General features: G+C 40.5%; 1 protein-coding gene across 8 annotated transcripts in view; it reads left to right on the forward strand.

Annotated features, from left to right (window-relative positions):
* si:dkey-166d12.2 (rap1 GTPase-activating protein 1) overlaps positions 1 to 16,173 on the forward strand; it is an 89,011-nt gene that overhangs the window by 56,986 nt on the left and 15,852 nt on the right. For 5 of the 8 annotated variants that reach the window (XM_034868318.1, XM_034868316.1, XM_034868312.1 and 2 more), the window contains 6 exons: positions 9,217 to 9,264; positions 11,768 to 11,806; positions 11,997 to 12,182; positions 13,375 to 13,478; positions 15,882 to 15,960; positions 16,056 to 16,109. In XM_034868318.1, the coding sequence (XP_034724209.1) occupies positions 9,226 to 9,264; positions 11,768 to 11,806; positions 11,997 to 12,182; positions 13,375 to 13,478; positions 15,882 to 15,960; positions 16,056 to 16,109 (501 nt within the window). In that variant the 5' untranslated portion in view covers positions 9,217 to 9,225. Of the gene's footprint in view, positions 1 to 5,290; positions 5,560 to 7,410; positions 7,447 to 9,216; positions 9,265 to 11,767; positions 11,807 to 11,996; positions 12,183 to 13,374; positions 13,479 to 15,881; positions 15,961 to 16,055; positions 16,110 to 16,173 lie in introns of those variants that run through there. The other 3 variants (XM_034868315.1, XM_034868313.1, XM_034868314.1) reach the window with 2 other exon arrangements.

Below are 16,173 nucleotides of genomic sequence, written 5' to 3' on the forward strand. Positions count from 1 at the left end.
GGTCTCCTAATACTGTATCTGAAGTCTCTTTTATATAGACCTTAGTGGTCCCCTAATACTGTATCTGAAGTCTCTTTACCAAAATTAAGCCGTGGGCAGAATTACAGCAACTAGAGCCAGTCCCACAATGAGCTTTCCTTAGGATGTGGCATTTCGGAGTCTGTAGTTATTGAAGAAGAGGGGGGGGGGGGGCAATGTAGAAGCTGGGGGTGTGGCCTTCACCAACTACCACTTTTCCCATTTGAAAGCCATGATGTCTCTGTCCCTTTGGTGGGACAAATTCTCGCACATGTTAATTTAAAAAAAAAAAAACTCATAAAGTGACATTTTCACGCCATGGGACCTTTTAATTTATTGGATGCAACACCCGTGCTTTTGTTATGGCAAGTCAAATCGCCTGCTGTGAAAAATGTCTGTCATGGATATTATATTTGTCTAATGGAGGATAATGTACTGTAGACAAAGATGGAGTAAGTCAGTTAGTGACCCATATCCTACCTTGTTAATTTAAAGGATTGAAGGAAGTTTGGTGATGTTTTAAACTTTCTTTTTGTTAACAAATCCCATGAAAAGACCAAAACCAAAAATGAAGTTGTCCCATTAACAAATACTGCTCATGTAGGCAAATCCTGATATAGAAGAAATGGAATCCACAGTGCCTCGAGCACAATGGAAAGGGCTAGATGCTAACTAATATAAACTGTCATCGCAAACAAGCATTATTTATTCACATTTATGAATCAGACCATTCCCAATAATCTGCTCATAAAGTTTACACTTGTGTTTCTCTCTCTCTCTCTCTCTCTCTCTATCTCTCTCTTTCTCTCTCTTGGCGTTGCCAACACCAACCTCATTATTCTTGGATGTTGTGACTTGGAAAGGTTGAGAACCACCTCACCAGTACATTGAATATGAATTTTTTGTGTGTCTATCTGCATGAGTTTGAGTAATGTTTGCTACACCAGCATTTAGGAAGAACCAGACACACCAGCCACAGACAGGACACCTTTTAGGTTGTTTCATGGGATTTGTTAAAATATAGAAAAATGTAACTGTTTAAAGCAATGTCAGATCAGTATTTGGCATCAGTGAGAGCATGAGCCCAGTACAAAGAGTGACTGTTGGCAATGGAATAGTGTTACCAGTCCATCCCTACCTTTTAAGCCATCATTTTTCTCTCTCCTTTGCATCACATCCTTTAGCTGTTACACCAGGTGAAAGGTGGCTCTGATGCCCCCCACCCCTGGGAGCTGTTGGCAGGTTGTTGTGGTGCCTGACAGAAGAGTCTGTGCCCTCTGTCACATGTCTCTGGGACAAATATAGATCTGGAGCAGTTGTTCCTCTTCTCATACCATGGGAGGCACATTGTCAGTATTTTTGTAACACATGCAGTGGAAATACAGTTTGCAAGGGATTTAAATTATGTAGTTATATATGGAGCTGTTGTCATGTGAGAAATGTTCTCATTCATTTATATATCTCATATTTTGTCAAACTGTAGACCTAAATATTTTACAATGTTAAAATGGATTGTGTTTGTCTATGGTGACAGGAAGTTGTAATCTCTACAGTTCATATATGACGTCATACGTTACTTAATAGGGTTGTTAAAGCCAAGAGCTTAAACCAGACTGGGAACTTTATAGTAATTGTGCTGCCAGTGGTTCAGTCTAAAGCTCTTTAAGTAAATCAGCCTATTGTTTCTGAATGGAACAGAGGACGTAAGGAATGGAGACAAACTCACATAATAGAACTTGGATCAGAGATCTGCAGAGAATACTTCAGATGATTATACTAAATGGGACATATTGAAAGGTGCTTTGATGGTCTTTTCATGAGACACATACAGTTCTATTAAACTAATGTTGGCCTGTAAGTGGCAGTGGATCCTTTTCTCATAGACGTATTGCTAAAGAGAGGATATCTTTGTCTTTTAGTTCTGGAGCTACACAGTTTTACTCTGCATTTCTGCAAGTCAGACACCTTGCTTCATTGGGTTGTAATGATCTGATTAGAGCTGATGGCCTGAAGGTTTTAGGTATTGAGTGTGACTACAACACAGGAGTTCCTTTTCACACAAAGTCAATTATTCCACTAACTCATGCTCATGATGATTCGGACATGTGCTTTATGGGTGATTATCACAAATATTCCCACATTCAGTTTGTCCTAAAGGAGAACTTAAAGGGGAAAACTGCATATGTGGGAAAAAAAAAGTAGAATGAAGCCCGTTGGCTCCGGAGGGACTTACACGCAGGCTGATGAATTACCTGAAGTGATGTTAATTGGCTGAACACTACAAGTTCTGAAAATGCCAGAAGAGAGTTTACCAGGCCTATGTAACCCACTTTGCATCTCTGCTTGAGGGCTAGCGGCTCAAAGATACATTAGCCGCTATGAGCACAGCACCCCTGAATATCCTAATTAAGTGTTGGTGGTCAAGTTGCATTGTGGGTAATGTAAACAACAGGTTTTGACAAGAAAGAAGAAGGCTTGGAATTAAAAAGGTGACATCTGTGGTTCTGCTCCATCAATTTCCATCCTTTATTTATTAACTGTCCATCAAGAGTCTAGACAGGGTTGCAGGAGTGCAATGCAAAACATTTTAGCTACAACTCTTTTGATGAGTTAACTTATAACTATAAGTTATATAACGTATAACTTGCTCACCTTGTCAAGTTAGCAGTAGGCCAATAGAAGGGTACTAGTGGATTTAGCTTCTTTATGCTGAAAGTGTCTTAAGTCCTAAGTAAAGCAGTGATAATAATGCATTACACATACAAATGCCCATAAGATGTTGATTAAAATGCAAGAGATGTATGTTATAGGAAGAGTTACAGTGCCTCTTGTTTCAGCTGATTGTTCACTGCTTTTGCCAGAGAAAAGACAATAGGAGATCCGCGTCAGCATACAGAGACCTTAACCTCTGTGACAATCGGCCAGCTTGTATGAGCCTGTCATGGGCTGAAGGGGGGGTGGGGGGGTGGCATCTGTGTGAACTCCATTTGTGTCCAACAGGCCCCGTTGGCCACTGTAAGGACAAGCTAGTCTCTGGAGCCAGACCTGATGAATGGACCCCAATGGATTTTCTCTGGCTGAAATGATAGACTTTTGTGGCCACTGGTGGACTCTCTTTGAAGTCCAGTTTTCCGTTTTACCATATTGCCTTTGAGGATGCAGCTAACTGCATTTAATGAATCGGTTGATCAGTCAGACAATTTTAACTCTCACTCATGCACTCCCATCTTTCTTTCTTTGACACACACATACACACACACACACACACTACAATTGCTGGTAGTTTAAACAGTGATGGTTCATTGCAGCAGCTCCATAATGTCTCTGAAGACATGAGCCGAAACGTGTGCATCATAAAAAATTGAAGCAAGTCTGAAAGTGCAGCAATGACACTTGTGAGTCAAACTTGTGAATCCTTTCACTTGTGTAGTGCTGATCTTGGTCTTCTACTGTACATATTGTTCCATTAGCTCAAACACCACATACTGTACTGTGGTCACCAGGAGGACTGTGCAACTGTGTGTTGACTTTCTAAACAGCTTGAACTGAAATGTAGCACACACCAACGCAGCTTGGCAATCAGTATGCTTCATGACTGAAACAATGTCAGTGCTCATCATAGCGTGATTCTGAATAGCAATTAAGATCTCCCTCACATTTGCCATCAAGTAACAATTATGTGATTACATGATTATCAGTATGTAATTAGCATTCAGCTTTCTTCTGTGAATGTTCTCAAATCCCAGTTTGGCATTCAGTTAAAGCCGGTCTACACCTGAGTAAACAGATCAGCAGTAATGAATTTTAACCTCAGGATGAGACCAGGCTAGTCACTCAACTGCAAGTTATTGTCACACACATTTTCTAGGCGTGCATGGTTTATAAGAAAGTTTGTTCTTTTCTTCCTTCTGTATTCACACAACACACACATATCAGTCTCATTCACAGCTGCACTAACTCAGGATTTAATGCAGCGTTTACTGAATTGTAAAGGACCCCTCATAGCTGCCCAAAGTGTCCGTGCCTTTGTACATACTGTCCCAGCGTTGTTATTTAAATAGATATTGTGCTAGCTAATAAAGGATTAGAACACTACATTAACATAATCAAGCAAATTAACAGAAGAGAAAGTGGTTTCCCTTTATATACTGTAGAGATAAGTATAAGTCCCACTCTGTCCACACAAAATCTGTACTTTGTGATCTTCAATTCAAACATAGCAACCTCAAGTCCTTTTGTGTATTTTCCATTGATTTCCTCGAGGGAAATCAATACAGACCGTTAGCTGACAGTGTTTATCTTTATAATGCAAAATGAACGATGCTTAACACATATGGGGAGAATCTGTTTTCTAGAAAGCTTTCAACATTAGTTTTTTTTAAAGTAGGTCAGTGTTTGTTGATATCTGATGCTGGGAGTGCACATGAGGGAGAAAGCTGCACAGAGAAGTCTCTGCTCCCCCTTGCTTTTTTATCTCTCCTTTCCTCCTAGTACACTTAACTATGCACTGATGATTTCCGAGGTGCTGAGGTTGGCTGAAGTCCCCTACCATGCTGTGGCATCTACACATGCAGGGAGTTGGGCTGCGGCTTGCCTGTGTCACATATCTCCTCTGGTGGAAGTGGTAACACGTGGAACTTTCACTTTGTTGCTTTCTTACCAAGGACACCATGCAGTGTAAAGTGCTTGATGTGTTTCCAGAGTGCACCACTCATTCATTCACTTTTCTAATTCATTTATAATGACCACTTAATGTTATTAAGCATTCATTTCAAAGAAAAGGCTTTAGTATCTGTCTGTGCTTGTACAGAAATAGTAGCACATGACTAACATCTCATAATCATCACTTACTGTATGATTTGCGAGCACTGCAGGTATAATAAAACTTGGGAAATATATACGTCATAATATATACATAAATAGGTATGTCTAGGTTTGTCTTTAATTGCCTGAGAGGTAAAATAAATGACTAAAGTGGCCTGTTTTCAAATGTATGTCTGGCTCTCTGTACACAGCAAAGGAGAAGAGTTTCTGAGAGGGAGGCTTGAGAAATGCCAGATGAAAGAAAAGAGGAAGAGAATAGTCTAATATTGCAATAAAACAAAAAAGAGAACTGCGTTTTTTTTGTGTACGTCCCCATGTATGTGTGTGTTGGCGAAAGAAAAGATAGTTGTTCAGCAGAGAGGGCAGAAACACTGTTCCTCCCTTCCTCCCACAGCCTACAGAACAGCTGTGTGTGTCTATGGGAGGGTGAAAAAGGGGAAGGAAGGGAAATTACATTCTCACACTCCATAACATCTTTTCTCATACACTAATATGTGGATTCTGATTGACAGTATTCTAGTTTTCTCTGATAGTCCATCGTCTCAGCACTGACAGTGAGTGTGGCGTGTCATTGTCTACCTCGCCTCTTGTCAGTTTGCCTGCACCCGTACTTGTAAAATGATGACTGATCTCAGGATACCTAAGAATGCCTTATTGTATGGGCTGCTCAACAGTCCCCCCGCTAAGCCTTTTCTCAAGAGACGATGCCTCAGTGATGTGAGTATTTTTCACTTGCATAAAGGGAGAGATTTTTTTCCCCCTCTAGGTCTTGCAGCTTGTTTAATTATTAAAGGAGCTAAGAGACAGACATGTGTATGTGTTTGCTACAGCAGGACAGGAGATAGTTTATTCTTGTACCTTGTTGCTCTAGCAGCTGTCTAAGCTCCATACAGATCAGCTGTTTGCAGCACTTTTTCTTTTTCTTGTACCTGATGATAACATGCAAAATACAACTAGCCGATTCTGCAATTATGCTATTTTTTTTATTTCTACATAGCTATGGTTCACGTTGAGCTCTTCTACAACAGTAGCTCCACAATCCAGGAGTGCATTGCTTCCCATCTTTCTCAGTAGAGATGGAGCAGTGATGTAGTTACTGCACGGTTCACTGATTATCTGGTCAGCATATGACAATGTTTGTTGATAGTTTGTTTGTATAGCAGTCAGGAGAGCAATATCTCTTTGAACATCGTCTAGCTTTGTTTATTTTCACATGAAACAGTAGACTCCAGGCTGCACCTTTGGCTGTCAGGGTCAGGTGTGTCTGTTTGTTTGGGTGTGCTTTTATGGGTGTTGATAGGTGTACGTTTAACTATGTTTTAGCACACGTACAAGTCAAAATGTTTATATATATGCATGTATATGCTTTCCTTGTGTGTGTGGGTGTGTGTGTGTTTGTATATTTGTGAGGTCCAAAAAAACAGGAATACAGTAGACTTGCGGGGCCAAAATGCTGGACCCCAAAACTTTAAAGTGCTGTTTGAGGGTTAGGACTTGGTTTAATGATTGGGGTTAGAATTAGGTTAGGGTTAGGGTGAGGGTAAGGGTTAAGGTTAGGCATTTAGTTGTGGTGGTTAAGGTTAGGGTAAGGGGCTAGGGAATGCATTATGTTAACGGTGGGTCCCCACAAAGATAGTGAGACGCGTTAAGATAAGAGATGTGTGTGCGTGTGTGTGTGTGTGTGCGTGTGTTTGTGTGTTTTGCACCTCCTGCAGTGGCCTCAGTAAATTTAAGCTGTCATGTGGAAACATCATTTTGACACTTCAGTCCACTTGTGTTACATGGTGAACAGAGGTCTCAACGCACAACAAGCACTGCCGCCAGGGCTGCTGCGAACCCTTTTCCTCTCAGGTCGGAGCTGCTTAAAATCCTTGACGTGGCCTCAGCAGAAGAGAAATGCATGCCTGAGGATGTTTTATTCTACTTTAACCTGTGTCAGTACCTCTGCTAATTGGACAAAACACTAAATTATGTTCTGTGGAAGTGCATGGTCAAGGTATAATTACAATTGAAACCTCTTTGTCTAATAAGCAAACACCGGTGTCAGTGGACACAGAACATCAAGGTTAAACCACTGTTGACGTGAAAACCAGTTGTCACAACCTCTATGTCCATTAAGATATAGTTCATGCCTTGTACACTCTCTACTTGCCTGTTATCTGGTCAAAAAAGCCTTGTTCACACATTAATGTGACTAAAAAAGCATAGTGCCTTCCAGCTAATTTGGCTGTTGCGCGCAATCACATGAGCTGTTGGCTGTAGCAACAGAGAGTAGCACCATGGAGCTTAGAGGCTCATTTCCCCCTAAGAGTTACTTGTTTACAGTGTGTTTGTCTTCAAGCGTGAAGAAAGGAGTCTCAGTGAGATTGGTGTCTAGTGGGATGGGGGATGCGTTAATGAGCGTCATAGGGAAATATGGAAATAGAGATTTAGAGATTCCAACAGAGTTCTCGTGTCTTGAGACTGCAAAGCCAGCTTTTGCAGTGGGCCGAGATTAAGGATGAGTGAAAATTGCAGGAAAAGCATTTCAACACAACTTTCAAACCCAGTGTCAACTCTCTTCCACAGACCTCGGACCTGTTTGCCATGATCGAGAGGATGCAGGTACTGTAAGTTGGTCCCCGGGCTCTGCTCCTTCGCTCTTACTCCCATGCTTTAATCAGAGAGCATCTTCAGAATTTCAATCACTTCGCTTTGGACATAAAACTTCCATTTAGGTCTATTTTGAGACTCCCGCTTTTCTGCTTTTCCTGCTATTTTTGCATTCCAGATTACAACTCTGCTGTCCTTCTCTTTGCCACCTGTGTGTGTGTGTGTGTGTCTGTGTGTGTGTGTGTGTGTGCGTGCGTGCGTGTGTGTTTTGCAGCAGTGGCAGTCCCAGGCTGCATTTAGAAGCCTGATGCTTCTAAATGTGCTGAACAGAACCTTTTTGTGTTTTCTCTTCACAGTGTTTTGTCAGTGTGGCCCGATGTGTGACATGTCATGATGGATTTATAGGAATGTAGTTTGGGTTTTGTACCCAGTAATGTTCAACTCCAGAGTTCCACAAACAACACTCAAGAAGAGTAGATTCTAAAATGAGCCAGTCAAAAGCAATTAAAACACACTTTGTACCTTGAAATAGTAACTTTGACAAAGAACCCACAGTCCCTGTTTCACAGAATCACAATTTCATTCTCTTTTGCGTCTGCCTTTGGATTATGAGTGATGTGGCCTTTAAAGCAACACTGTGTAACTTTTTCCGCTTCAGTCCCCCTACCGGTTGGAATTATGTCTCATTGGAACTACAGATCCGCTACCCGATCTGGCAGACCTGCACAGTGCCGTTATAGAAAGCCACAAAGCAAATACAGAAGGACTGTTCACCCTGTTATGAGTTGATGAACCACTAAAACAATTTTGGAAACATTATTTTTAGGTACAAAACGTTCTCTAGAGTTGCTTTAAAGCCCAAATTGAACGTGTAATGTGGGCATTGCTGTGTCAGGGCCAGCTTAACATGATCCTGAAACATTGTGAACAAAGTTTCAATCAATATAGTTTCTATGATGTTATCTTTGTTGGAAAAGAATATTTCTGAAAGAGGCACCAAAACATGATTGAGGTTTAGAATATGTAAAATTCAAACAACATCATGTTTCAGAAGATCTAGGGGTGCGTTCATTTTAATTGTACTGTCAGTGTTTCTGTGCTATTTGGGTGGAGTGTTTCGCTTAAACCAGCAAAACACTACAGCAAACACTCCATGTTGTGTGCAGCAACGTGGATTATTAATAATGCATATTCTACAACATGTAAAGGAAATGCGGGAGGGAAAGAGAATCAGAAGAAGTGGAACCATCTTCAAAGAAGGAATTTAATGAAAGCCTTTTCAATTTCCTTCTGATTTATCTTCCTCAGTCCTAAAAAAATGGTGCATCAAATTTGATACGATTCAGATCTAGCTGCAGGGTATTCCACTTAAAGAGGCCACTGATCATGAATGCTTTGTTCCTCATCTCTCTCTTGTGCTTTGGAAACTGTCAGTAGTTATGAGTCAGCAGAATAAGGACATAGAATAGAAGCAAAGTCCTGTTTTGGGACTTTTTGGCCCTTGACTGGAATTGTGATTAATGATATCTGCATTATGGCTTGATGGTTGTTCACATGGACCTCTGCTTATCTTTTTCACAAAGCCCCCAAGATATATCACTCCTCTTTACTTCCTCTTTCTCAGGCACATCTGGTGATGTAAACATCAGTTGCTGCCAGAAAGACTGATCTCGCTCAATGCTGCTGCACAAGACATTTTTATCAGAACTGTGTATGTGTCTCTTTGTGAATGTTGTTTTGTAGATATTTCACCTGTTCCTTATCGTTTTTTTCTCTCTACAGGGTTGCAGAATGGATGAGCAGAGATGCTCCCTCCCTCCCCCCCTTAAAGTGAGTCGCAAATCCTCACATCTCCTCCTAGAGCACAGTCTGGTAGAGCATACATACTGGCAGAATTATAAACCTTTTCTTATCAGCCGTCAGACAGGCATTAGAATGTTCAACGACTGAGTTCAGAACTCAACGGGGACTAGGCCTGCAAAATCCTAAGCTGTGCTATTACCTAGACAGGCTTATGCAGTTGGCAGGGAAGACTGGGAGATACTCTAAGCAGGAGATCTGAGGTCAAGTAAGGGCACAGAATAGATGGCATCATCATCTGAAAGAAAAACTAAGCCATTTATCGCTGTGGGTTGACAAGAATCAGGTAACTTGGTAAGGGTCTGGCTGCCCTCTAACATGCATTATGCCGTTTTGGAGATTTATATACAGGCTCCCATGTAGTATAGTGTTGAACGAGAAAGTTCTACAGTTCTTTTGGGATGAATCATTAAAAGAAATTAACAAATTAGCTATCAATGATGCACACTATTTGCCCAAAGGTATTCTTCTTCTTTTTCCAAAACCATGGGCGTTAATATGTTGCCCCCCCCCTCTCCTGGACAGGCTCTCTACAAAACATTTAAACCTATTTTTAAGCAATTTCGTTTCCAGTAAGCTACAAAGAGTAGTGAGGTCAGGCACTGGTAGTGAGCGAGTAAAGAACTGGCTCTCAGTCCGTGCTACAGTTCACCCCAAAGGTGTTGATCGGGGTTTAGGTCAGGGTTCTGGGCAGGCCAGTCAAGTTCTTCCACACTAAATCTGGATAACTATTTCTTTAAGGGCCTGGCTTTGTTCATGTTTAAACAGGGTCTCTGTAAACCATTGCCACAAAGTTGGAAGGACACTATGGCTCAAAATATTAGAGCATCTTAGTTAGGTTACCCTTAATTAGCGCTAATGGGCTAAGCTCATACCATGAAAACAGCTCCAGACCAAATTTAATATATTTAATATACTTTAGTGTACCATGGCCCATATCTGGATTGCTATTGTTTTTTGGTGACATATTTGTCTTGATTTCCTATGAATAACTGCACAAATGTAGATAATGGAATGGAGTGGAGAGTGGGTTTTTCAGGTAAAGCTTCTGACTTTTCCTCCAGTGCCACCATGAGTTTGACATTACTGAAATGTCTCCATAACTATTGGATGAATTACCCGGTACAGATATCCATTGAGCCCTTTACATTGGCGATCCTCTGACGTTTCCTGTAGTTCCACCTCCATCTCTACTCTTCTCTTAATCAAAAAACGTTGAGACAGTTACAGATTGGACAAAACTTAGCTTGCTAGGCTTTTAACCAGAGCCAAGAAGTATTCTCTTCACATTGGCTCCCTGGTTGTTTAAGGAGTCATTGTTTAAGATCTTGTTGATTACTTTTAAGGCACTTCATGACCTGGCAATTCCCTTATAAACCTTTGTGTTGTTTATGATCCTCGGGCACTGGTCTGTTGTCTCTTCTAGAGTCCAGGATAAAAACTAAAGGGGACAGAGCGTTTGCAATAAGGGCCCCGAGGGTCTGCAAGGACCTGCCCGAGGAAATTCGTCCTCGAGTTAGTGTCTTCTTTCAAGTCTCTAAGAGAATGTAAATGTGCTGTATTTATATACCGCTTTTCTAGTCTTAACAACTAAAGCGCTTTTAAATCATACAGGATACATTCACCATTCACACACATTCATACACTGTGGCCCAGGATGCTGTACCAGGTGCCACCTGCTCACTCACACACATTTACACTCCGATGCACAGCATCGGGGGTAACTTGGGGTTCAGTGTCTTGTCCAAGGACACTTCAACATAGGACTGCAGGGCCAGGGATTGAACCCCCAACCTTCCCATTGGCAGACAACCGCTCTACCACTGAGCCACAGCCGCCCCTAAGTCTTCTGGAAACTTTCATTGGAAAGCATATCCTTATTTTATCTGAGCTGCGTGTTTACTTTATTTGTTGTTAATTTCTTGTTTGTTATAAACTATTTGAACTTTTACCAAATGACACGTTTAAACGAGTTTATAAAGGAAATTAGGACAGTACTGAAATTCCTATATTTTTATTGCCGTTTCGGGCGCCTTACCCAAGACATCCCTGTGGCAACTCGGACGGTTGTTGGGATTGCCTTTGACATATTATCCACATTAAGGATCCAGCACCTAGTCTTCAAAGTTTCTATGTGCCTTGAGAATGTGGGATTTTATTTTTATTGAACATTTGAAAGAATTAAAATATGTACATTATAACAACGAGATCAGTGAGTGCAGGTTTCCATCTCAGATAAATGTTAATTGTATGAAATGTATTCACTAGAGAGGAATATAGGGCATTTGTCAGAAGGCTTGCTAATGTGGCTTCCGTCATATTCAAACCCGAAACAAATGTATGCTGAAACAGTGGTTACTATTCTCTCACAGTGTTTATGTTCATTGTTATTTTCCTCAAAGAACCAAAAGTGAAAGTAGGACTAGAAGCAGCTGTTTGTCAGCTTGACTTATTTTTGTTTCCCTCCCTGCAGACAGAAGAGGACTACATCCCTTATCCCAGCGTTCATGAGGTACACACAACACACTCCACGCACAAAGAACTCAACAATGCATTATACATTACACAGATGTCAGACACTGTAAAGGTTTAAATGAGTATAAAGAAGCACACATTTGAAAGCAATGCAGTGCTTAAACACACCAACTATAATTTACTAATCAGCATACTTAGTTCACATGATAATTGTCCATCATTGTCAGGTTCTTGGTCGCACCAGCCCTTTCCCACTCATCCTACTGCCCCAGTTTGGAGGCTACTGGATCGAAGGGACCAATCATGAGCTTAAAGACCCACCAGAGGCGGATCAACCCCCCTGTCCTACTTCCCACGTCAAACTGGAGACAAAGAGCACCGCCAAGATCTACAGGAGGCAATTCATGGGCAAGGTGAGAATAGGAAAAAAAGGGTTTTGTTGATTCAAGCAAATAAAATAGCACAAAGTATCCATCTTTATTTACTATTTATTAAAAAATACAATTTGGGAAAGGTCCCTTGGCTCCATTTCCTTACATTAACTGGCCTGATATTAGGGATTTACATTGATTTGAAGTAATGGTTACCCCTACAAAATTCTATCAAACAAGAAAAATGGCATTTTAAATGACTTGATATAAAGTTAATCCAATTGCAGAACTCAAGTGATGTGGCAAACATGGACTGTACTGCATGAAAAGATGACGCAACGAGTCATCCCCCCCACTGTACTGTACAAGAGTGACGCCAAAAATGTCCCGGATATGGGTCCGGCCATCTTGTAATTTTGGGGGGCCAGAGTCCAGAGTAGTGATTGGAGGGTGGAGCCGCGGTATCGAGGTCCCGCCCATGCCACTTCCTGACTAACCGCTCGACAATCAGCGCTATTAATCATGCCGCTTCACCCGGTTTTTGTAGCATCAAATAACCAATTAAAAACAAACTTACACTTCAGCATCACTGAACAAGCATCAACATGATAATAACTAGGATTTTGGTCCATGTTTAATCGGCTAACATGAAGGGGGCGGGGTTTATGACCTAATGCAACAAGCCACCAAGGGGCAGTAGAGATGTTTTGGCTTCTGTTTAGTGCAGCTGTCAAGCCATCCATCTTTATATAGGACACAGTCAATGCATACTTGCAAAGAGATGAGGACAAAAACCAGTTGCCAGTTATTGTATGTGACTTTAAAATAATTTAATTAATTCAATTTAAGCCTTTTATTACCCTTGAAAACCTTTACTTTTACAACCGATACTTTTACGCTGTTAGTATTCTCTCCCAAAGTATATACACCCCAAAAAGTGAGAAAAACACTAAATGTCGGCGTATTATTTACATGATACAAAACTGTAAATGAAATGGAACTTGTAAATACAGTTTGTTATATATACCTGAGAAGTTGTGTGTTCAAATTAGATTAATAAAAATTGGTTCCTTGCTTCACACCTTTTCTTCAAGGTCATATCTTTTTTTTAATTACAACACTGTTACTCTCTCGACGCTTCTCCAATTCTAATTTATAATAGCATTTTTAATTCTCAGTTGCTGCAGGAGTATTCATCCCTGCATTTACGTTTCCTCTGCTTATCTTTCCCTAGGAACACTTTAATTATTACACCATGGATGCTGCCCTGGGCCACTTGGTCTTTTCCATAAAGTATGATGTCATTGGGGATCAGGAGCATCTGCGCTTGATGCTTCGGTACAGTTTCCTATTATCTTTATCTCTGACCTGTTGTCTCTTGCATTTGTGCTTTTTTTCACATTTCCTGAAATTGTTCTTTGCCTTTACACCATTTTCCCTTTCTATGTTCTCTCACCTCGAACCTGGAACAACCCCGGCTTCAAAAATTCATGTAATGCAGTGATATTTGGCATCTACTCATAAATCCTTCAAACAGAACCATTCTATATAGAGTGTTTTCATGCATGACTCAACTGTTATGGATAGATTATGTTTTATTTATTTTTTATTCTTTGCTCAAGAATAGGACTCAGTCGAGCAAAACTGACATAGAGGAAGAAGAGCATTCTCATTTCTCACTGAATTTTAAAATGAATTTCCATCTTGATTGCTGACAATAGGATAAGTTTACCCACAGTGGCACAGGGCACCCAACACACGTTCCCATCGATTTCATCTTCAGTTATATATCACTTCAGACGCCTTCTGCTTAATTTACACAGTTTGACTGCAACTTGTGTGCTTACTGTGTTCTCCTCTACAAAACTCTGGCAGTTTTACTGTATTTTGTTTCGGAAGTGTGATTAAAAGAAAATTATTTTCATTTCAGGAAGGGCTTTGTAACAACTGGTTTGGTGGACATCTGCTCTATCAAACCGCCAATGGGCTTTAACTAACACTGGCTCTCCTAACATGCAGCTATCTTAGAATAAATACCCGGAAATAGCATTATATTTGTGTTTTATCAAGTACATATTATGAATAAAACTAATTCTCAAAGAGCTCAACACACCACATAACCCGTGAATTTCATTTAGCAGCCGAGAGACTCCTCTCCACATTTGAATTGCTGCATTCAGTGTTAATCGAGCTTTAGAGTGGATGAGAACGTTACGAGGTAACAGTCTCTCAGCCCACAACATTTTGTGATGTTTTCTAGCGGGTGGGCACCACCCACAGTCACCCCAGCATCCTAGACAAACTCACACTGACTCACATTCCATATTTAAAGCGTCTGATGGAAATCTACATAATGATGAGTCTTTTTTAACTGTCAATGCTCTAAAAACACCCATTTCTATTCAAAGAGAAGGATTACAGGTTACTCTCCTGTGTTAATGTTGCTTCAAATGTCAAGCTCATGTTCTAACCATAGACTGTATATGGCTCTTACACAGCACATATTAATATTGGCACATTAACCGTCCCAACATTTAGATTTTTTAAAACGGGTCTTGTTTGCTATGGCGTCATACACTGTATGTGCCTCATTCCTGAGCGAGCAATTGTATATTTTAAGCACAGAGAAATGTATTTTTCAAGCACATACTTTGCATATTGAAAAGAAATAGTACACAAACAACACCATTTTTTTTTAGTTTAAGCAAACAACCTATTATGTGCTTAATAATTGTATTTGCATTGCTATTATCCATATTGCCATGCAATAATAACCATTCTCACACACTCCGGCAGACCGCTGCTGCACACCTCTCATGTCTCCCTCTCTCTCTCTCTACCTGTCCACTCTGTGCGCTCAACTTGGCCGCACACACTCACTCAACGTGCCACAAAATCAACCATTCGGAGAATTGAAGAAGGTCAATTCTGATTGGCTGTTCTCCCCAATTAGATAATTAGCACCACTATCTAATGTTTGTTGCATGATCTCCCATCCATATTACCTGCAGTTAATGGACCATGTCCATTGGACCAAAACATGGTCCAAACTGCCAAACTGGAAATGAGCTTCCAATGGGCTTTATAGGAAAGGGAACTCAGACTGTACCATGTTGAGTAGAGTACAGAGGGGTTTTCACTGTTTTTAGTACCCCTAAGACTTCTATGTTAGGACAGTGGCAGACACTGCTTAATGGGAGTTCCTATGGTGCATTCCAGTTTAACTGAGAAGTCGGAATTTCCAAATCCCTAGTCTGAAATTACAACCTGAACAAGTCAGATTTTTCGATTTAGAAAGTTGGAAAACCTCACAAACCCAGACATCACAAAACAAATAGCTGCTCTGAGCATGAGCAGTAGTGGAAGCTGTATGAATATATTGTATGTTAGTACATCTGGATTATTTGTGCCTCATTAAATCAGCCATACACACAGTGCTGGCCATTATCTATATGTGGACATGCACGCAATTTACGTCCAATGCGAACGTTGGCGAGTGAGTTTCAGAAATGATTCTTTTTATTTATAAAATGATTAAATGTATCCCAGTAATGTGGCACAGTTTCCATGGCATTGTTTATTGAATCTCTCGGATAGAGCAGTTAGAAAAGGTCCTCTTTGAACTGGAAATTAATTTGCATGAATGCTAAACATCAAAGAAAGAAAAACACTAAAGCAGGAGGATTGATTTGGATTAGAAACCAGTGTGTATTTTGACTTTTCAAACTGTTTGCCTTTCAGCACAAAGCTAAAAACATACGATGATGTGATTCCCATTTCCTGTCTTACCGAGTTCCCCAATGTGGTTCAGATGGCCAAGGTAGGAAGTTATTATGGCACAGAATAGCTAGTCAAGAATTGAATTTAAGTATATATTTCAAATGACAAATGCTAAATGTATGTTTTCACTTGCAGCTTGTTTGTGAAGAAGTAAACGTGGATAGGTTTTATCCTGTCCTCTACCCAAAGGTAGGCGCTAGTTCTCATTTCCAAATAAAACTACTACTACTGGGAACACCACATCTCCATCAAC

The sequence above is a fragment of the Etheostoma cragini genome, chromosome 4 (assembly GCF_013103735.1).
Source record: "Etheostoma cragini isolate CJK2018 chromosome 4, CSU_Ecrag_1.0, whole genome shotgun sequence".
Taxonomy (NCBI): Eukaryota; Metazoa; Chordata; class Actinopteri; order Perciformes; family Percidae; genus Etheostoma; species Etheostoma cragini.